At 34.3% G+C, this 25,329-nt stretch overlaps 2 protein-coding genes across 11 annotated transcripts in view; one reads left to right on the top strand and one right to left on the bottom strand.

The window, feature by feature from the left end:
• LOC149774642 (cytosolic carboxypeptidase 3-like) overlaps positions 1-25,329 on the bottom strand; it is a 365,035-nt gene that overhangs the window by 162,876 nt on the left and 176,830 nt on the right. The gene's annotated exons all lie outside the window — the stretch shown is intronic.
• Positions 1,116-25,055, top strand: LOC149774643 (uncharacterized). Its single transcript, XM_089944844.1, has 3 exons — positions 1,116-1,261; positions 3,315-3,417; positions 25,023-25,055. The coding sequence occupies exons 1-3, from the start codon at positions 1,116-1,118 to the stop codon at positions 25,053-25,055; spliced, it is 282 nt and encodes a 93-aa protein (XP_089800970.1).

Here is a 25,329-nt window from a genome sequence, read left to right as displayed (position 1 = left end):
AGAAAAATGAATGTAACAGCAGAGACATTACTATCAAATACAGAAAAATGAATGTAACAGCAGAGACATTACTATCAAATACAGAAAAAACTGCATTTTACCAATTGTACAAAAACTGCAGACAAAAATCACAATTATGGCAGTTCATCAATTGATTACATGATCAGATTCGGATCTCTTGACAGTGATAACATTTTACAGGTTTCACTATTTTTATGAAAAACTGACACAATACTCACTTTATCTACTTCAGCTCCAACACTAATGTCTACTCTAACATCAATGTCTACTCTAATATCTGTGTCTACCATAACCGTTATGTCTACTCTAATATCTGTGTCTACCATAACCGTTATGTCTACTCTAATATCTGTGTCTACCATAACCGTTATGTCTACTCTGATATCTGTGTCTACCATAACCGTTATGTCTACTCTACATGTCTACTCTAAGATCTGTCTACTATAACATCTATACCTACTTAACACCTGACTACTGTAACATCTGTGTCTACTATAACATCTATGTCTACTGTAACATCTATGTCTACTGTAACATCTATGTCTACTATAACATCTATATCTACTATAACATCTATATATACTGTAACATCTATGTCTACTGTAACATCTGTGTCTACTATAACATCTATATCTACTGTAACATCTATGTCTACTGTAACATCTATGCCTACTTTAACATCTGTGTCTACTATAACATCTATGTCTACTCTAACATCTGTGTCAACTATAACATCTGTGTCTACTATAACATCTATATCTAATGTAACATCTATGTCTACTGTAAGATATGTGTCTACTATAACATATGTGTCTACTGTAACATCTATGTCTACTCTAACATCTGTGTCAACTATAACATCTGTGTCTACTATAACATCTATATATACTGTAACATATATGTCTACTGTAAGATCTGTGTCTACTATAACATCTATGTCTACTCTAACATCTGTGTCAACTGTAACATCTATATCTACTGTAACATCTATGTCTACTATAACATCTATACCTACTTAACACCTGACTACTGTAACATCTGTGTCTACTATAACATCTATGTCTACTGTAACATCTATGTCTACTGTAACATCTATGTCTACTATAACATCTATATCTACTATAACATCTATATATACTGTAACATCTATGTCTACTGTAACATCTGTGTCTACTATAACATCTATATCTACTGTAACATCTATGTCTACTGTAACATCTATGCCTACTTTAACATCTGTGTCTACTATAACATCTATGTCTACTCTAACATCTGTGTCAACTATAACATCTGTGTCTACTATAACATCTATATATAATGTAACATCTATGTCTACTGTAAGATATGTGTCTACTATAACATATGTGTCTACTGTAACATCTATGTCTACTCTAACATCTGTGTCAACTATAACATCTGTGTCTACTATAACATCTATATATACTGTAACATATGTCTACTGTAAGATCTGTGTCTACTATAACATCTATGTCTACTCTAACATCTGTGTCAACTGTAACATCTATGTCTACTGTAACATCTATGTCTACTATAACATCTATATCTACTGTAACATCTATGTCTACTATAACATCTATATCTACTGTAACATCTATGTCTACTATAACATCATCTATGTCTACTGTAACATCTATGTCTACTCTAACATCTGTGTCAACTATAACATCTATATCTACTGTAACATCTATGTCTACTATAACATCATCTATGTCTACTGTAACATCTATGTCTACTCTAACATCTGTGTCAACTATAACATCTGTGTCTACTATAACATCTATATATACTGTAACATATATGTCTACTGTAAGATCTGTGTCTACTATAACATCTATGTCTACTCTAACATCTGTGTCAACTGTAACATCTATGTCTACTGTAACATCTATGTCTACTATAACATCTATATCTACTGTAACATCTATGTCTACTATAACATCTATATATACTGTAACATCTATATCTACTGTAACATCTGTGTCTACTATAACATCTATGTCTACTCTAACATCTGTGTCAACTATAAAATCTGTGTCTACTGTAACATCTATATCTAATGTAACATCTATGTCTACTGTAAGATATGTGTCTACTATAACATCTGTGTCTACTATAACATATGTGTCTACTGTAACATCTACGTCTACTCTAACATCTGTGTCAACTATAACATCTGTGTCTACTATAACATCTATATATACTGTAACATCTATGTCTACTGTAAGATCTGTGTCTACTATAACATCTATGTCTACTCTAACATCTGTGTCAACTGTAACATCTATGTCTACTATAACATCTATATCTACTGTAACATCTATGTCTACTATAACATCTATGTCTACTCTAACATCTGTGTCAACTATAAAATCTGTGTCTACTGTAACATCTATATCTAATGTAACATCTATGTCTACTGTAAGATATGTGTCTACTATAACATCTGTGTCTACTATAACATATGTGTCTACTGTAACATCTATGTCTACTCTAACATCTGTGTCAACTATAACATCTGTGTCTACTATAACATCTATATATACTGTAACATCTATGTCTACTGTAAGATCTGTGTCTACTATAACATCTATGTCTACTCTAACATCTGTTTCAACTGTAACATCTATGTCTACTATAACATCTATATCTACTATAACATCTATATATAATGTAACATCTATGTCTACTGTAAGATATGTGTCTACTATAACATCTATATCTACTGTAACATCTATGTCTACTGTAACATCTATGTCTACTCTAACATCTATGTCAACTGTAACATCTGTGTCTACTATAACATCTATGTCTACTCTAACATCTGTGTCAACTGTAACATCTATGTCTACTATAACATCTATATCTACTGTAACATCTATGTCTACTGTAACATCTATGTCTACTATAACATCTATATCTACTATAACATCTATATATAATGTAACATCTATGTCTACTGTAACATCTGTGTCTACTATAACATCTATATCTACTGTAACATCTATGTCTACTATAACATCATCTATGTCTACTGTAACATCTATGTCTACTCTAACATCTATGTCAACTATAACATCTGTGTCTACTATAACATCTATATCTAATGTAACATCTATGTCTACTGTAAGATATGTGTCTACTATAACATCTGTGTCTACTATAACATATGTGTCTACTGTAACATCTATGTCTACTCTAACATCTGTGTCAACTATAACATCTGTGTCTACTATAACATCTATATATACTGTAACATCTATGTCTACTGTAAGATCTGTGTCTACTATAACATCTATGTCTACTCTAACATCTGTGTCAACTATAACATCTGTGTCTACTATAACATCTATATCTAATGTAACATCTATGTCTACTGTAAGATATGTGTCTACTATAACATCTGTGTCTACTATAACATATGTGTCTACTGTAACATCTATGTCTACTCTAACATCTGTGTCAACTATAACATCTGTGTCTACTATAACATCTATATCTAATGTAACATCTATGTCTACTGTAAGATCTGTGTCTACTGTAACATCTATGTCTACTCTAACATCTGTCTAACATCTATGTCTACTATAATATCTATGTCTACTTTAAACTTTTAAGCAAGAGATTTTCCTCCAAAATTTGTTTGAGCTCACAAAATCCTTTGATAGATATGGAGAAAATTTATCATAATATTGACCTGGTGAAAGTCCTTGGGTAAATATTTTCTGAATACAATACACTGTATCTTAGTAAACAAGCCCGAAGTAGTAGCTCCCAGGCCGTACACTGAGCCCAAGCTACAACAAACATCGGCAGATAATACGACTAAAGAAAATGATTTGTCGCCTTTCATGCAAATACTCTGCAGTATAGAGTAGATTTTTAAAAAAGTAAACATTTTTACTGTAAGGTATTAAAATGAAAATTGGTAGTGTTATTAAAAATGTAAAAAGCTAGACTTATTCTGATTAAAGGTATCTGTGTATGCTTTTTAGTTTTAAAATTAATCTAGCTATCAGGTTACAGTAAGTTTCTTCAAATAATGATGAAAGCAACTTCATTATTAAAATACTCCTAAAATCAAGGTGGTAGACTGAAAATGTATTACCTGATAATTGGAATCTTCACAGTTGTTAAACAAAGCTGTTTTAAACCTGAAATCTTGATACTGATATTCAGCTTTTAAAAATCCTGACTTTAAAGCCACCCCAATTATACAGCAATATTGACACTCCGCCATCAAGATTTCAGACTTGCAACCCACCTCAATTTATACAGTAATACCGACACACAGCCATCAATGATACACAGACATCAAGACTTCAGACTTGTAACCTACACCGATTTATACAGTAATACTGACACTCAACCATCAAGACTTCAGACTTGTATCCTACCCTGATTTATACAGTAATACTGACACTCAGCAATCAAGACTTCAAACTTGTAACCTACCCCGATTTATACAGTAATACTGACACACAGAGACATCAAGACTTCAGACTTGTAACCTACCCCGATTTATACAGTAATACTGACACTCAGCAATCAAGACTTCAGACTTGTAACCTACACTGATTTATACAGTAATACTGACACACAGCAATCAAGACTTCAGACTTGTATCCTACCCTGATTTATACAGTAATACTGACACACACAGACATCAAGACTTCAGACTTGTAACCTACCCCGATTTATACAGTAATACCGACACACAGCAATCAAGACTTCAGACTTGTATCCTACCCTGATTTATACAGTAATACTGACACACAGAGACATCAAGACTTCAGACTTGTAACCTACCCCGATTTATACAGTAATACTGACACACAGTTATCAAGACTTCAGACTTGTATCATACTCTGATTTATACAGTAATACTGACACAGCCAGCAAATTTCCTAACTGTTAAACTGCCAAGCATAAAACAGTAAAATAGGACACCCATCCATTGACCTGCCAAGAGTAATGCATGTACAGTATATATTTTGACATTTGGTTAATAAGATTCCAGACATTAAACAAATGTTGAGTAATACTGGAATATTTTTGACACCCAACCATCAAGACTCCAGATTTCAAACCCAAACAGAGTAATACAGGGGTCTCGTACACATGGCTGTATCTGTTTTTCTGTATGGTATATGGATTTCTGCAAGTATTTGTACTTCTATATGCTATTTGTTCTGTATGGTATTTGGATTTCTGCAAGTATTTGTACTTCTATATGCTATTTGTTCTGTATGGTATTTGGATTTCTGCTAGTATTTGTACTTCTATATGCTATTTGTTCATGTATATATTAATTGTACTTGTATATTGTATTAGTACATCTAATAAATCCAAACTTTTCATTACATAATTACTATTTAATATGAATAATTATCTGTGATTCGGCCGAGTGCTTGCCTTTGCTGATCACTGACATCTCACCCCTGTCTGCATAGGTTTGAGTCTTGGACTTGACGAATATGGGTATGTGAGAAATCTTGCAAGTAGCTCCCTGTCGGCCAGTGGTTCTTGCCAGGGTTTTTCTGGGCTCCTCCTCCACCAGTTATACTGGCTGCCATGTACAGCCTAACATGTGCTAAATATGGCATTAAACCCATAACAACAACATTTATCTCTGACAATGCAATTTCTGCAATGACCTCTGATGATGTACGCTGCTTTTGAAGTATGCACCTTGAACACTGATAATGCCTAAAATTTTTAAGAAAATGCATTTGGAGACCAAAATGGACATACATAAACTCTATGTCTATTTTATAATAGCCACATATTATGTATAAATCATAAATCTGTAATAATTATATGATATCAAATTATGTACTATCTATCCTAGAATGTGCAACTGCACGTTTCTGGATAATTTGTGGAAAATCACATCACTCACTGAATGAAAATTTTGTATTATATTTTCAAGCACTACTATCATTTCCTCATTAAATCCCACCAATATTTAAGTTTAATCACCACGTTAGAAATAAAACTCTTTTAAACTGACAGGAATAAAATGGTAGAACACATGACTTCATTGATAATTGCAACCCACATAAACCATTTAAAAAGACAAACACTCACTTGATTACACTTTCCATTTAGCATTTGAAAGCTCTTGAAATGTTATCAAATAGGTGTCTAATTTATCAGTGCTCCTCTAAAATATTTATCTAAACAAAATGATCTGAATTGTAAGTGGTTATAGTTTAATATTTACATCATCTGCATTAAATTTATATAATTTGACATAGAAATACAGTACCTTCATAGTAAAGTTTTTTTATTCCAATACAAGGACTAAATTTACATTGAATTTATCAAAATACAAAAGAAGAAATTGATCCAAATTAACTTGTCATGGTTTTATTTTGTATAAAGACAGAACTGCATTTCCAACTTAAAAAATGCACCTGTGGAGAATAGGAAATGTTTTATATTTCATGTGATAAGCGAAAGACAAATCATACAAGCCCTACTGTCGTAATTGTACAGAGCAACTGTCCACTACCTGACAAATTCATGTAACTACAAGACAAGCAGTGTACTGATAACACAAAGATGAAATCAATTAACAATGACAATACATATGCTCTCAAGTTTCATTTAAAAAGCTGTCACATAACTTTAATATAAATACTAGAAAGGTCAATTCAATAATAGCACAGGTTACACTTACAGCCAAATATTTAATACAGACATTGTTGGATGGCAGATTTGTGTGAGGGGAAGCTACAATATAAAAATGGAATACTGAATAAAGATGATCTATCTTTATTAAATAATACCCTTACATGGCAGATATATCTTTCTTACTTTAACACTTATAAAATTATACGTGCCTTTGATCAGTAAAGTTCATACTTTCAATTATCGATGCAATTCTCATTGTAATATGATGCCATCTATGGATACAATTTTTTTATGCAGAACTTTCATTTTAAATCAAATATAGGACAGTTGGGTTTAGCAGGCTAATTAATGACAATGTTTTTAACAAATTATAATAACAGTAATTTTGGAAGGATTTTCATCTCCCTGTTCAATTTATTTTTTAGGGGGGTGGCATATTTAATATGAATATAGTGCATATGATTAGAATCCCTAAAATTCATACACATGCGGTAGGTTTCAGCAAACTTTTATTTACTGAATAAATTGTCATTTTTTATCTTCAGGGTTGGCTCAGTGGTGTTATTAATAATTAGGGTGTATACAACACAGTGTGGTTGGAGTGAAAATTATAAATTCTCAAAATTCACACAAAATAAAATAATCTAAATGTGTGGCTCTGGCAAGCATTCTCAGGACCAACCTTTATTTCTTCATCTAATCTCTCTTATATCCAGAAAATATCATCTATATTGTGCCCCCCTACATTGTAGACAGATGTAGACAGACTCTTACAAGCTGTACTATACACAGTCAAACTGCATCACAGAAATGATGCATTACCACACAATATATAAAACAAAAAAACTGCATGGCTGCTATTGTACAAACTTGATAACTGCAGCTCATAAAATGCTTTTAATAACTAGATAATCAATGAAAGCATCTCAATGATTAGTTGCAAAAGCCACTTAGTAGGTACTTGATTATTACAGTTGATACAGCAGTCAAGCAGAAACATGACCTGAATAAACTTTGTTAGTAATAATAATAAATAATACTAGAGTTATTATGATCCTCTGAAAAAGTGACAAATGTAAGGTGAAGTTGTTTACATTTTACACCATGCACAATGAAGAGAAGGTTGGCATACTGCTGTTACTTTCATGCACTGTGGCTGAAATTTCTTTGGACATTGTACTTGTGGAAATTGTACCTGCTCTAAGCACACAGCTAACCAAAAATTACTTCTTTCATTTGCTCAAAAAATCAACTAGAATTAGTCTAAAGTACAATAATTTTGTCAGTTATTAGTATAATGAAAATAAAATTTGGCCAGGCTAAAGAATACTGGCTTTTGAAAGTGCAATGAATGAATTACCAAATATATAAAACGTCAAGAAAAAGGTATTGGCTCTAGTTTTTACAATTTACCTCAGAAGTCCAGGAAATGTAAATGACCAAATAGAGCTAGCAGTTTTTGATAAGTAAAGCCAAGCTGTATACTCAATAACCCAAAATACCCCCATCAATCATAAACCAGAATAAAGGGAATTAAAACTTCTTTTAACAATACCTAAGATGTGCAAGTGTTTTTTAAACACTCAGTAAAACCAAACAGGAAAACCTGGGAAAATTGTTTTCCTTAAAAATCTCATTTTATTAATGATATGAAACTGTAGAGTACTACCACATTCATCTCAGTGTGAATTTTGAGTGCTGGCTAATTTTTAAGTAAGGGAAATTATTGACATGTGGGGGGGGGGGGCAGGCTCACAATTGCATATTCTATTGAGAATCTTTAGAACTAGCTGACATAATAAACTTTGATAAACCTCCTATTCCAGAACACTGCATCTTTTCTAAGCTGGAAATTTTAAAATATCTATTATATATTACCAGACCTTAAAATATTTTAAACGAAACAAGCTCTTGAAAGAAAATACCTGCACCCAGGGCAGGCATGATCACTTTTATAAAACTACTTCTATTGACACCAAAGTCTCCAAGCTATGATTTCCTTCATCTCTGCAAGCACCTGCTTTTCATCTTGCATTTTTCTGCCTGTCTGAATAGTATGCATCATACAATCTGTTGTTGTTGTCAGTGTCAGCAGCAGGGGTGCATTGTTTAAGTTGTATGCAAGCTTATGTTCAAATTTTAGGCAGGCTCATGTTGAAATTTTATGCAAACTAACGTTGAAGTTATGGATATGTATATTTTGATGCATTGTTTAAGCCCATGTTATTCCAAAAATATGACTGAGGTGTATGAACTGACACTGCTGTAAGTCATATATATGTCTGAGCTGTATGAACTGACACTGCTGTAAGCCATATATATGTCTGAGGTGTATGAACTGACACTGCTGTAAGCCATATATATGTCTGGTGTATGAACTGACACTGCTGTAAGCCATATATATGTCTGAGGTGTATGAAGTGACACTGCTATAAGCCATAAATATGACTGAGGTGTATGAACTGACACTGCTGTAAGCCATATATATGTCTGAGGTGTATGAACTGACACTGCTGTAAGCCATATACATGTCTGGTGTATGAACTGACACTGCTGTAAGCCATATATATGTCTGAGGTGTATGAACTGACACTGCTGTAAGCCATATATATGTCTGGTGTATGAACTGACACTGCTGTAAGCCATATATATGTCTGAGGTGTATGAAGTGACACTGCTATAAGCCATAAATATGACTGAGGTGTATGAACTGACACTGCTGTAAGCCATAAATATGACTGAGGTGTATGAACTGACACTGCTGTAAGCCATATATATATCTGAGGTGTATGAAGTGACACTGCTATAAGCCATAAATATGACTGAGGTGTATGAACTGACACTGCTGTAAGCCATATATATATCTGAGGTGTATGAACTGACACTGCTGTAAGCCATAAATATGACTGAAGTGTATGAAGTGACACTGCTGTAAGCCATATATATGAATGAGGTGTATGAAGTGACACTGCTGTAAGCCATATATATGACTGAAGTGTATGAACTGACACTGCTGTAAGCCATAAATATGACTGAAGTGTATGAAGTGACACTGCTGTAAGCCATATATATGAATGAGGTGTATGAAGTGACACTGCTGTAAGCCATATATATGACTGAAGTGTATGAACTGACACTGCTGTAAGCCATAAATATGACTGAAGTGTATGAACTGACACTGCTGTAAGCCATATATATGACTGAGGTGTATGAAGTGACACTGCTATAAGCCATAAATACGACTGAGGTGTATGAGCTAACACTGATGTACCTAGGCTGATCATTACATCAGCAATCAAGATGTAGCTAAGCAAATAACATGATCTGGACTGGTATCCCTATGCAAATCATTTCAGCATTTTTCAAAGCATGTTGCGATTCAGAATGACAAAGAATGTACATAGGCAAAATACTTCCTTTTCTTGGACACTAATCTGTACTGTAATATGTACAGTTGTGAAGTGGAAAACACTCCAGAAAACATATTCACTAACCCATTTCCTAGAGGAAAATGTATGGGGATCAGCCCAAGGGAAATAATTAAACCTAGAAATTTGTGTATGGGAGGAAGATAAAGCATTGACAATTTATGCATGGGAGGAAGCTAAAGCTTGAAACAGGGATTACACTTAATTAACCCTTATACTAATATCAACATATTAATTAACATATCCACAACCCTAATGGATGCTGTACACAATACATTTTTATAAGATAACCCACAACCCTAATGGATCCTGTACCCCAAAACAAAGAAGTCATAACCATATGTGTCAGAAAGATCAAGCTTTCTGGAGAGTCACCTACACTGACAGATTGTATGTTGTACATGGACTACTGACACAATCAAACAACCAGTCAATAAATATCACTGACTACAGTTCAACTTACAGACTATATGCTGTACTTAGCCTACTGACACAATGAGAGTACTGATCAGCCAGCTATTATACAAATATCACTGAAGACAGCTCATCTGACACAGCCTACCAGTATGTGCTGTACTTTAAACCTACTGACACAATGAGAGTACCAATCAGCTAGTTATTATACAAATATCACTGAAGACAGCTCAACCGACACAGCCTATATGCTGTACTTGTCCTACTAACACAATGAGAGTACCAATCAGCCAGTTATAAATATCACTGAAGACAGCTCAACTGACACAGTCTATATGCTGTACCTATGCTCCTGACACAACAGGATTAGGCAGTCAATGTTCAATATCAACAAAGGTACACTGACTGACACAGACATCATGCATCTCATAACACAATGGTCCAATCATCAATTAACCAATTAAAATAATTTGTATTGGTACATGGATCTTTATAAAAAAACACACAATCAAATAATATTTATGTGAAGTATGCTGCTATATGTTATTGTTATTGTTGTTGTTTAAAGTTTAATGCCATTTCTCAGCCCAAGATTGGCTGTATGCATGGCAAACAGTATAAATGGTGGATGAAGAACCTGGAAAAACCTAGGTAAGAACCACTGACCCACAGGAGGCTACTGGCACACTTTCAAACATATCCACACTGGCCAAACTCAAAGACTTAAACCCACACGGACTGAACTCAGATGACAGTGATGGTAAAGGTAAGAGTGCTATAGAAAACTCAGCCAACCAGGGGCCCTTGCTGTTACATGTAATATGAATGATAAAGCATTCTACAAAACAACAGCCTAGTGGTCTAAAGCACTCTCCATTATGGATCACTGCCATCTCACCTCTGTCTGCGTGGGTTCAAGTCTCGGATTTAGCCAATGTGGGTATGTGAGAAAGCTTGCCAGTAGCTTCTCATGGGTCGGTGGTTCTTTCTGAGGTTTTTCCCAGGTTCTTCCTCCACCATTTATACTGGCCACCATGTACAGCCTATCTTGTGCTGAAAAATGACGTTAAACCCTACAACAACAACAACAACAACAAAACAACAGCATGCACATAGTCCAAAACTGTGCATAGCTGTGTAGAAGCAGATAATCCTTCATAAAAATTTCTTAACCTTTTTTAACAATGAATTCATGGGAATGCCATTCTACTGCTGGTTACAATTTCATTTGAGTATATGTATGTGTATTGAGTATATGTATGTATGTATTGAGTATGTGTATGTGTATATTGAGTATATGTATGTGTATATTGAGTATATGTATGTATGTATTGAGTATATGTATGTATGTATTGAGTATATGTATGTATGTATTGAGTATATGTATGTGTGTATTGAGTATATGTATGTATGTATTGAGTATATGTATGTATGTATTGAGTATATGTATGTATGTATTGAGTATGTGTATGTATGTATTGAGTATATGTATGTATGTATTGAGTATGTGTATGTGTATATTGAGTATATGTATGTATGTATTGAGTATATGTATGTATGTATTGAGTATATGTATGTATGTATTGAGTATGTGTATGTATGTATTGAGTATATGTATGTATGTATTGAGTATATGTATATATGTATTGAGTATATGTATGTGTGTATTGAGTATATGTATGTATGTATTGAGTATGTGTATGTATGTATTGAGTATATGTATGTATGTATTGAGTATATGTATGTGTGTATTGAGTATATGTATGTATGTATTGAGTATATGTATGTGTGTATTGAGTATATGTATGTATGTATTGAGTATATGTATGTATGTATTGAGTATATGTATGTATGTATTGAGTATGTGTATGTATGTATTGAGTATATGTATATATGTATTGAGTATATGTATGTGTGTATTGAAGAGGTTGGCAGAAGGATTACAAACTATTACTAAATGTTTATTTTCCATGATTCCATTCAGTGACCATGCCAAAATATGTATTTTAAGTCAATGATGATGGAATAATTGCAAGAAAATGAAACTGATGCTGAAATCCTATCAACAAAACTGAGGCAGCAAAACTGAAAGCGACACAGAAAGTCTGTAAACATCACCGAGGAGGCTAAATTGGTACCGACATTAAAATTCTATAAATATGGCTGAGGCGGTTAAATTGACACCGACCCTGAATGCATGTTGTATCTAAAGAATGCTAATGCTAATATCAAAAAAGGATGCAATCATGCAACATTTCATCAATGTGTAAAGCATAGGAATGATAAAAGCATTTTCCAGTACATGATACAGTATTATTATTAAGGAATGGTAAAGCATTTTCCAGTACATGATACAGTATTATTATTAAGGAATGATAAAGCATTTTCCAAAGCATGTAATAGACTAATCAGAAACTTCTAATAAGGATACTAAACTCTGATATGTGTGTGTGTGTGTGTTTCTATATATATATATATATATATATATATATATATATATATATATATATATATATATATATATATATATATATAATAACCTAAATTTGCAGAAGTCTCCAAAAGTATCACAAATTACAACAATGTAAGGAGATATCTGTATAAAGATTACACCAGAAATTTACAACAATGAGAAAAGAAACAATTATTAATAGATAAATAAACAAAACATGGCATGATTTTTCAGGACATTCATTTCTTAAGAATCTACTTCACTATCACCATATAAGATAATGGAGGTTGCTAGAAGAGGAAGCATTCCACACGTTTATGACCAACACAACTTACAACTGTGTTAAGATACCATCACTATATATTAATTAGTAAGTACACATTTTAGGTATCTGAACTTTCCAAGCTTATAATCTCCCATAGCCTCCACAAGCACCCATATTTTTTGTCCTGTAAGCAACTCCTGGTGAGCCAGTGTCAAGAATTTAAAAGAGACAATGAAACTCGATGTATTCTAACATTAAGTGTGTGCTGTATCGTGCTGGTTGAGCACTGGACTTGTCATACAATGGTGACAGGTTGGATAACCACCCAGATAAGCCCCGTTGGCTGCCTTTCTTTGTCCTTGGAAAAGGTACTTAACTCCCATGTTCCCTGCGTGATATTGCCAAACATTTTATAAAAGTGTCATACCAACTTGTAACAAAATATGTTCTAAGGCAGATGAATAACAAAGATTTCATGCTGTACCTACATTCCCCACTAGTCATGAGATTTGCAATTTGCTCATGAACCAGAATGATTGGGTTCAGTGCCCCTATGCAAATTCTGTGACCATGTAACATTTCCACAAGGCATATTACTTTTAAGAATAGGTCAGTGTTTTCCAAACCATTAAACAGACTAAGAATGAGTCAATTGTTGTTGTTGTAGGGTTTAACGCCATTTTTTCAGCACATGATAGGCTATACATGGCGGCCAGTATTAATGGTGGAGGAAGAATCTGGGAAAACCCTGGAAAGAACCACCGACCCACGAGAAGCTACTGGCAAGCTTTCTCAGACACCTACATTGGCTGAATCCGAGACTCAAACCCATACAGAGGTGAGATGGCAGTGATCCGTAATGGAGAGCGCTTTAGACTGCTCGGCCACTCGGGCCCCCAAGAATGAGTCAGTGTTCACCAAACCATGTAGACAAAGTAGGAACGAGTGTGCCCCAAAGTATTAATGCAGATTAAGAATGAGTCAGTGATCCCCAAACCATGTAAACAGACTAAAGATTAGTCAGTGTGCTCCTAACCATGTACACAGACTATGAATGAATCATTGTGGCCCAAACCATGTAAATGGACTAAGAATGAATCATTGTGGCCCAAACCATGTAAATGGACTATGAATGAATCAGTGTGGCCCAAACCATGTAAATGGTCTATGAATGAATCAGTGTGCCACAAACCATGTCAATGGACTATGAATGAATCAGTGTGGCCCAAACCATGTAAATGGACTATGAATGATTCAGTGCGCCACAAACCAGGTCAATGGACTATGAATGAATCAGTGTGGCCCAAACCATGTAAACAGACTATGAAATGAATCAATGTGCCCCAAACCATGTAAATGGACTACGAATGAATCAGTGTGGCCCAAACCATGTAAATGGACTATGAATGAATCAGTGTGCCCCAAACCATGTCAATGGACTATGAATGAATCAGTGTGGCCCAAACCATGTCAATGGACTATGAATGAATCAGTGTGGCCCAAACCATGTAAATGGACTATGAATGAATCAGTGTGGCCCAAACCATGTAAATGGACTATGAATGAATCAGTGTGGACCAATACATGTAAATGGACTATGAATGAATCAGTGTGGCCCAAACCATGTAAATGGACTTTGAATGAATCATTGTGCCCCAAAACCATGTAAACAGACTAAGAATGAATCAGTGTGCCCCAAACCATGTAAATGGACTATGACTGAATCAGTGTGGCCCAAACCATGTAAATGGACTATGAATTAATCAGTGTGACCCAAACCGTGTAAATGGACTATGAATGAGTCAGTGAGCCCCAAAGCATATACACAGATTAATCACCTGATATTGGATGCTAGTTCTGAGACATGTCATAAATATTACAACATGCTATGTCTAGGGTATTATAATTCATGGTGAGTCCAAGGGTACTTTATCATTTTCTAGTCAAATATTCAACAAATCTGCCATGCTTAAAGTTCCCTTAACTCTGAGGCTAAGTGTTCTGTGTGCACATTTGCACTGGTGGCAGGAGGGAGGAAGAGACGTAAAGGTTGCAAATTACCACTGTTGAATATTTTTTTTTCCAACAACATTTCTTTCGGTGACCATACAAAAAAATATAATCATGGAATAATTATATAAAGCAATCTTTTCTATTAGAAAATAAATCTATGTGGCAGAAAAGTTTAAAGCATGATCTCTTTAATACAGTCATATCGCTATAGAATCCTATTTTGTCCTGATCCAGCCACTGATAGACAATTATTTGGGAAAATAGAACTGACAATGAAAGACCATAAACATCACTGAGGCAGCTGAAGTAACACTGCATGCTGTACCTAGGTTACACACCGAGAGATCAGCAATTAGCAGAACACCCATCATGATCAAGATTAGCAAACCTTCACAAATCACATAATCAAACAACATTTTCACAATGCATGCTACCTTTAACAATGACAAAGCGGGTAAGAAAGCACGTACAATGTACTGTGTAATACAGAAAACTAATTGATAACACGATCAGTTCATGTACTAAAAACCACTACTTAAAGATTAAATTCCACAAAAATCCAACCAAAATCCTTTTTGTTTTTCCTACGTGCTGAAAGCTGATAAAACAATATTTTATTACTACCTCCAACATCCACTATTGACATATGCATTGAAATATTGATTGCTTGGGCATTATTGACATATGCATTGAAATATTGATTGCTTGGGCATTATTGGAGACCTAAATAACCTATAATAATAATGATAATAATAATAATAATGATAATGATAATAATGATAACAATGTTCTATTCACTTCTGTAGGTCATGTTGACAACCATATAAAACTTTGTAGTTATATGTTCATTGTACATTCTGGAGAAACCACTTTTCTTCTCATGTTTGATACTGCTTAATTTGTCTGCAGTTGTTTAAACAAGTTAATGTGTAAATTATTTCATATCAGCTATTTCTCATGTAAAAAAATTATATCCCCACATGCCTGTCATTGTCTTGTCCTCCCCACATGCTTGTCATTGTCTTGTCAATCAAAGTATACCCCCACATGCCTATCATCATCTTGTCATCCCCACATGCCTATCATCATCTTGTCATCCCCACATGCCTCTCATCATCTTGTCATCCCCATGTGCCTGTCATCAACTTGTCAATCAAATTATATCCCCACATGCCTGTCATCATCTTGTCAATCAAATTATATCCCCAAATGCCTGTCATCATCTTGTCATCCCCACATGCCTGTCATCACCTTGTCATCCCCACATGCCTGTCATCACCTTGTCAATCAAATTATATCCCCACATGCCTGTCATCATCTTGTCATCCCCACATGCCTGTCATCACCTTGTCATCCCCATATGTCTGTCATCATCATGTCATCTCCACATGCCTGTCATCATCTTTTCAATCAAATTATATCCCCACATGCCTGTCATTGTCTTATCATCCCACACGCCTATCATCATCTTGTCAATCAAGAACTCGTGTCCTCTTCTTAATTTGAAATATGTTGACAAGTTGCCATAGAAACAGAGCATTTCTGACCATAAAATTCCCTAATAAAACAACTGTGAATTTATATATATATATATATATATATATATATATATATATATATATAATATTTATTATAAAGACTCTTATAAAAACATGCAACTTTTGAAATAACTAAACTTAATATTAATATGTACAAGATGTTATGGATCCTTCAAGACATATCTGAAAACAAGAATTTTACTTCAATCTATTGCAAGCGCTGCCTGGCTTTTTTTATCAATAAAATTTATGTGAAATTGCCATGAGACTTGGAAATGTAAAAATAGTTTTTTCTTTTGAGGTTTTCCTCAAAACAATTATAAAGACAGAGAAAAATATCTTACATACCAGGTATGGATCCAGATAATGGATTGGAAAGGAAATATCCTACTTAGAGTAGTTAATTGTCATAAAATCGTTTCCATTATACAAGTACCATATCATTAATTTTCCAATAAAATCCCTTTAAAATGAACCAGCTTAGCTGTACCAGTACTCCATGAATCAAGAACTAATTAGCACTGCACTTATTTCATGCCTAAATTCCGTGTTTTGTGTAACGTTCCACTTGGTGGCATAAGGGGAACAGAGAAAGTGATATGGTCAAAGTTGTCACCTCAACCTAAAGCCTGGTATTCATTTTCCCTAGCACTATGTATTAGCCAATGGTATCTTTACCACACTCACAATACAAACTTGATAAACCATTTCGTTTGATCAGCTCTACATTTCTATAGCTGCCAAAGCCTGTGTCTAATTTGTCACCCCATGAAAGAGACAATAATCGTTATTCTCCAACACTCTCTTTGACTATGGTATACCCTCCAATAATAACCACCTAACCGTTGTTATCATGACCAGCTATCATTAACTTTATCAAAATATACATATTATATCCACAAAAATTATAATGATCAGTTACACTAGTAAGATAGACCCTGACAAGCAGGATATGACTTGAATGCATTGGTTCAGATCTATGCTGTTTAATATTTCCTTAAATAAACAGGAACTTGTTGAAGGATCAGTACAATCAACACAATGTACACATGGAACTCGGTTACCGTTAAACAAAACCAAGAGATATAAACAAGGCTACAGCGATCTTTGTTACACATCAACATAATTTAAGGCACGTTATAAAGATCAGTCAGTGTTGCATTTCTTATAAGCATTCTGCTCATATTCCAGAACTAAATCTTAAGTTTCAGCACACATTCATGTTGAATTTTCAGTTTTGGTTTCTATGACAATCAATAAACATTTGCCTACAGTAAAAAAAACAAACATGAAAAATCCATCAATGGTTATGTAAACTTATTGATTATTTGGAATATTGACATTTCCCTGAATACACAACTTATTTGTTTATAAAATAATTAATTTTGAAGACAGTCCTTGTTTGTGTTTGAAATTATCAATTATCCAAATACAGTTCTTGTTTCCTGATTGGTGCATATTATCAACCTTCCACTGTACATCAGCATTATTTATTTTATAGAAAAAAAAAAAAACATTATTATATTTTAGTATAGGACAGTAATTTGGATGCTACATAATACAAGTATGTAGGTCAACAATAAAATGTCACATACAACATTACTGTGCCATTTATTATGAAGCGTGTAGGAATCATTAGATACATTATTGACACTCCCTTAGGTCTTCAGTAATCTCCTGATGTATCAATATACACATTACTGACACTGCACTAGGTCTTCAGTAAGCTCTGATGTATCTTTAGATAAATTAATGACACTATACTAAGTCTTCAGCAAGCTCTGTATGTATCATTATTTACATTAATGACACTGCACATGGTCTTCAGTAAGCTCCTGATGTATCTTTAGATACATTACTGACATTGCACTAGGTCTCAGTAAGCTTATGATGTATCATTAGGTACAGATACATTACTGACACTATACTAGGTCTTCAGTAAGCTCCTGATGTATCATTAGATACATTACTGACATTGCACTAGGTCTTCAGTAAGCTTCTGATGTATCATTAGATACATTAATGACACTATACTAAGTCTTCAGCAAGCTCTGTATGTATCATTATTTACATTAATGACACTGCACATGGTCTTCAGTAAGCTCCTGATGTATCTTTAGATACATTACTGACATTGCACTAGGTCTTCAGTAAGCTTCTGATGTATCATTAGATACATTAATGACACTATACTAAGTCTTCAGCAAGCTCTGTATGTATCATTATATACATGTATGACGTTGCGCTAGGTCTTCAGTAAGCTTCTGACGTATCATTAGATACATTACTGACATTGCACTAGGTCTTCAGTAAGCTTCTGATTTATCATTAGATACATTAATGACACTATACTAAGTCTTCAGCAAGCTCTGTATGTATCATTATATTCATTCATGACACTGCACTAGGTCTTCAGTAAGCTTCTGATGTATCATTAGATACAGATACATTACTGACACTATACTAGGTCTTCAGTAAGCTCCTGATGTATCATTAGATATATTACTGACATACTAGGTCTTCAGTAAGCTCTGATGTATCATTATATACATCACTGACACTGCATTAGGACTTCAGCAGGCACCTGATGTATCAATTTTTATACCTTAATTACATTGCACTAGGACTTCAGTAAGCTCTCTGCTGTATCAATTGTTTATAACATTACTTTACAGATCTGATATTACAAAGGTAATACTTAAACTAAAATAATAAATATAAATTTTAGACTCATCTGTCTGTCTGTCTGGCTATGTATATATGTATGTAGGTAGGTAGGTAGGTAGGTAGGTAGGTAGGTATGTATGTATGTATGTATGTATGTGAGTATGTATGTATGTATGTATGTATGTATGTATGTGAGTATGTATGTATGTATGTATGTATGTATGTAGGTAGGTAGGTAGGTAGGTAGGTAGGTAGGTAGGTATGTATGTATGTATGTATGTATGTATGTATGTATGTATGTATGTATGTGAGTATGTATGTATGTAGGTAGGTATGTATGTATGTAGGTAGGTAGGTAGGTAGGTAGGCAGGCAGGTAGGTAGGTAGGTAGGTAGGTAGGTAGGTAGGTATGTACGCATAACAGGGTTTCACAGCAATCAGCATTAGCTACATAGCGCCAAGTAAAATTCCAGCATCCCCAAATGTCATACAAAAAATGACAGGAGCAAAAAAAGGGTAAAATCCTTAAAACTGAAATTCACATTGTTAATATGAACCATACATCCCATGGCAGAATGGTTGCCCCAATTATTCACCCCTCTTATGACATGCAAAAGGATACATCACATTGCAGACTGGTTGCCCTTATTACAACCCTCTTATGACATGCAAAAGATACATTCCATGGCAGAATGGATGCCCTTATTAGTCAATCCTCTTATGACATGTAAAAGGATACATCACATTGCAGACTGGTTACCCATATTAGTCAGAAGGATAGACTGGACCTATTCTACATCCTGAATATGCATGGATTTAGACTCATACAATTTTCTAATTTTTAAATACTAAATTAAGCCTGTCATTTCCTTTTACACCAGTAACAAAGACCAAATGTTAACGACATAAATTATTAACTAAAAATAGGAAATAAGCAACTACAATCATAAAAACACGTTTATAAAGTTTTCGTTTCTTTGGTTGTAACAAAAAGTAAAGTTATTTTTACCCAGCCATTAGACATATATAGATCATGAAAATATTATTACAATGTCTATAATGAATAGAAAGATTCCTGTCATGTTATTCTCTATAATGTTGCATCATTATAGCTGTGGCAAAGGTCAGACTTCTATTTTGAGAGTTATATATAGTAATCATCTGTAACATTAATGCTAACAATACACAGTATATGTCAATATATCGTAAATGTCTCTTTCACTTTTTTCCCACTGAGATTAGATTGAAAGTATGTTCTTTTGCTACCATAGATTAAACAAAACTGTGATAAGGCATCCATTTTCTGTGAATACAATTGGTACTAAGTGCTGAAGAATACGATCTAGTTTATTGAGTGGGTATATGGACTCTGAAAGGCAAACAGACTATGTTAACAAACTTACTCCGGCTAGATTTTGCTGAAATTAAAGGATTTAAATTCATTGTTAGAACAGCTAAATGTTCTGTCATAAAGTAAACACTCAAAAAGCTCATAGATTTAAATGTCTCTTTTTATACTTGGGTAATAAATGTATGTGGTATCAGCACAGCGACAATGTTCAATGCGTTGAAAATACGAAAATGTATGGACTGCCGTCCTGATTGTGTTCTTAGTAGTACATATAAACTATCAATGACACTTTGTAATAATAGTTTAGACTTTTCATTTACAAAATTGTACTTGATAAAGTGTATGTAATAATAGTCTATACTTTTCATTTACAAAATTGTACTTTATAAAGTGTATGTTAAGTACACAGGATCCTTTACAATCAAATTCATTAGGATAAATTTTAAAAAATCTTTTAAACCCAAGTCTTCTCTCTTTATAACACTTCCATGGCCCCCATACATATGATCTGCATTGTAAGTGTATCTTATAGTGAAGGTTGTTACAAAAAGGCTGTGTTATACTACTGCATAAAAACATGGTATGTAAGGCTGCCATACATTGCACAGAACATGGTTGTTAGGGCTGTCATACTACTGTATAAAAACATGGTATTTAAGGCTGCCATACATTGCACAGAACATGGTATTTAAGGTTGTCATACTACTGTACAAAAATATGGTAATTAAAGCTACCATACATTGCACAGAACAAAGGCTGCCATTCTAGTGCATAGAACATGGTTTTTAGGGCTGTCATACTACTGTACAAATACATGGTATTTAAGGCTGCCATACTACTGCATATAACATGGTTTTTAGGGCTGTCATACTATGTAAAAAACATGGTGTTTAAGGCTGCCATACTACTGTACAAAAACGTGGCCTTTAGGGCTGTCATACTGCTGTAAAAAACATGGTATTTAAGGCTGCCATACTACTGTACAAAAACACAGCATTAAGGGCTGTCATACTGCTGTACAAAAACATGGTATTTAGGGCTGCCATACTACTGTATGCAACATGGTATTTAGGGTTGTCATACTGCTGTACAAAAATATGTTATTTAGGGCTGTATGATATTGCTGTATGAAACACATAATATTTAAGGTTGTGTTGTACTACTGCATAAAAACATGGTATTTAAGGAAGTGCCATATCACTATAAAAACAAGATGAATATTCAAATACCAAATTCCAATGTGAATGGGGCTTAGACATTAGGTTAATTTGCTGATTTTAAAATCTTCAGATCAAATTCTAAAAGCTATTGCTTTTCATAAAATATTATGAGAGTTTCAAAAACACATAAGATAGCTAACTGACTGACCATGCCCAAAATCAAATATGGAAGGTGGGATGGGGAACATAACTACATTTCAACTTAAATCATGATAAGGGGATATCAATGCCTTTTAAGTTTCTGTCACCATCATGTTATTATTGTTGTAGGGTTTAACGCCAATTTTCAGCACACAATAGGCTATAAATGGTGGCCAGTATTAACAGTAGAGGAAGAACCGGAGAAAACCCCGGAAAGAACCAATGACCCACGAGAAGCTACTAGCAGGCTTTCGCACATACCCACATTAGCCAAATCCGAGACTTGAACCCATGCAGAGAGAGGTGAGATGGCAGTGATCCATAACGGAGAGCGCTTTAGGCCACTCAGGGCCCCACCAACAAGTTTGAATTATTACAGATATATTTAGTGAGGATGGCTGAAATATACTTGCAGTGATGTTGACTATTTAAATCGAAACTGTTGTTTCTATTTTTCCCTTGTTATATAATGATTATAGGTTAAATGAACATTTTTATGATTTAAAGTGTAATCGCCTGCTCATATTGCAAATGTCCTGATCTGACATCTCAGTGATATCACATGCATGTGTATGCAACTTACATTTATTAGTTTTGTCACAATGAACAAACTACACTACACACTGTGTAACATTTTCCCACAATGAACAAGCACAAACTACACTACACACTGTGTAACATTTTCCCACAATGAACAAGCACAAACTACACTACACACTGTGTAACATTTTCCCACAATGAACAAACACAAACTCCACACTGTGTAGCATTTGTTATGAGGCAACAATAAATAGCAATACAATTTTGCAGTGTATTATCCTGAATGAGAAACAAACACCAGTTGCCTTGACAATACAGGCACTGGCTGTGAATACAATAGTTGACTCAGCATTTATGGGGTTGCACTAAACATCAGAAGAGTGCAGGTTCAATTTCAACTTGAGGATTAGTCTGGATCAACTACCATGCTGTGTCCTTGGTAAACTACCATGCTGTGTCCTTGGTCAACTATCATGGTGTGTCCCTCGTCAACTATCAATGATCATCTTTGGTCAACTACCATGGCATTTCCTTGGTCAACTACAATGGCATGGCTTTGGTCAACTACCATGGTATGTCCTTGGTCAACTACCATGGTATGTCCTTGGTCAACTACCATGGTGTGTCTTGGTCAACAACCAATCAGTATCCTTGGCCAACTACCATGGAATAACCTCGGTCAACTACCTTGGCATGTCTTTGGCCAACACCCAAGGTATGTCCTTAATCAGCAACTAAGGTGTGTCTTTGGTCAACTACCATTGTATATCCTGGATCAACTACCATTGAGTGTCCTTGGTCAACTACCATGGTGTGTCCTTGATCAAGGCAATATACTAGCATCAACATGATATAATCTTTAAGTCTGCCATCCCAACTCAGCCCATCAAAACCCCATCACAGCTGTTTAAGTGTATTTTAAAACACCAGCCCAGGCCATCAAACCCCAACACCTGGGCTTTTTTATGCAATGTAGTATACAGTGTTACACATAATATATTCATTACATGAATAAGTCCCATCATGATCATACCCCCCCCCCCCCACCACCAATACAAAAGTCTGGCTTATATTTACAGAGGATATCAATGTCTAAAAATATGCCCACCCCTACTTTTGACAAATGTATTTGGCTGAACCCCTGGTCTTATCATGTAACTATTCTCTGGGAATGTTACATACCATTATACTCCTCCAGTATTTCTACAACAAGCTAGAATAATTACAGTAGTCCTACAGTAGTCAGATCCAGTATGGATTTCTACAACAAGCTAGAATAATTACAGTAGTCCTACAGTAGTCAGATCCAGTATGGATTTCTACAACAAGCTAGAATAATTACAGTAGTCCTACTGTAGTCAGATCCAGTATGGATTTCTACAACAAGCTAGAATAATTACAGTAGTCCTACAGTAGTCAGATCCAGTATGGATTTCTACAACTAGCATAATTACAGTACTCAAACAGTAGTCAGATCCAGTAAGTATTTATACAACTGGCTAGTATAATTACCATAGTCCTACTGTAGTCAGATCCAGTATGTATTTCTACAACAAGCTAGAATAATTACAGTACTCATACAGTAGTCAGATCCAGTACGCATTTCTACAACTGGCTAGTATAATTACCATAGTCCTACAGTAGTCAGATCCAGTATGTATTTCTACAACTGGCTAGTATAATTACCATAGTCCTACAGTAGTCAGATCCAGTATGCATTTCTACAACTGGCTAGCATAATTACAGTAGTCATACAGTAGTCAGACCCATTATGTATTTCTACAACAGGCTAGTATTAACACAGTAATCCTTGAGCAGACAGATCAGTATATATGTTTAGAAATAATGAATATCCATTATGCACCTCATATAATACCAGCGTTCTTCCATATTATTCAATGTGATAACTAATAACTAATTTACATGGACGTAGACTAAACCTGTAATAGCAGTGAATAACTGTATATACACACTGCTACAAAGGACCAAGAAATACACAATTAAAAAATTATGTGCTCAAAAGCATCTTCAAAATCAATCTATCATGGTATAACAACATTCTAAGATTGAATTAATTATATATAATATTCAATAACTATATAATAAAATTGTGTCAAATTATCAATTATACAAAAATATACTGCAAAATGATCAATGCCAAAATCTGAATGTTGGTGGGGAAAACTGTTCAAGCCATTAAATACATATGACCTGTATCACTATCAGTGTTTCTAAAATCCACCCTGGTCAATTCCCTTCATTGATCGACCTCTGATACCTTAAAGTGTCTACTCTTATATTTTGTTTTCTTTCAGGGTGAGGATTATGTGCATTTTGAGGATTTGTGAGGATTATGTGCATTTTGAGGATTTGTGAGGATAATGTGCATTTTGAGGATTTGTGAGGATTATGTGCATTTTGAGGATTTGTGAGGATTATGTACATTTTGAGGATTTGTGAGGATTATCTGCATTTTCAAGATTTAGAGTAAGCTTCACAGATTAGAAAAGGATTTTTATAAAATCCTTTAGCATTGAATACATATATGAATCAAACAGTTGCAATATTCCATTCACTAGAAACACTGACACTGAGTTATGATTGTGTGTTTATAGGTACCAT

This window comes from Sinohyriopsis cumingii, unplaced genomic scaffold (assembly GCF_028554795.1).
Source record: "Sinohyriopsis cumingii isolate HCF-2022 unplaced genomic scaffold, ASM2855479v2 utg000160l, whole genome shotgun sequence".
NCBI classification, from domain to species: Eukaryota; Metazoa; Mollusca; class Bivalvia; order Unionida; family Unionidae; genus Sinohyriopsis; species Sinohyriopsis cumingii.
This window is presented reverse-complemented; position numbering and strand designations above follow the sequence as displayed.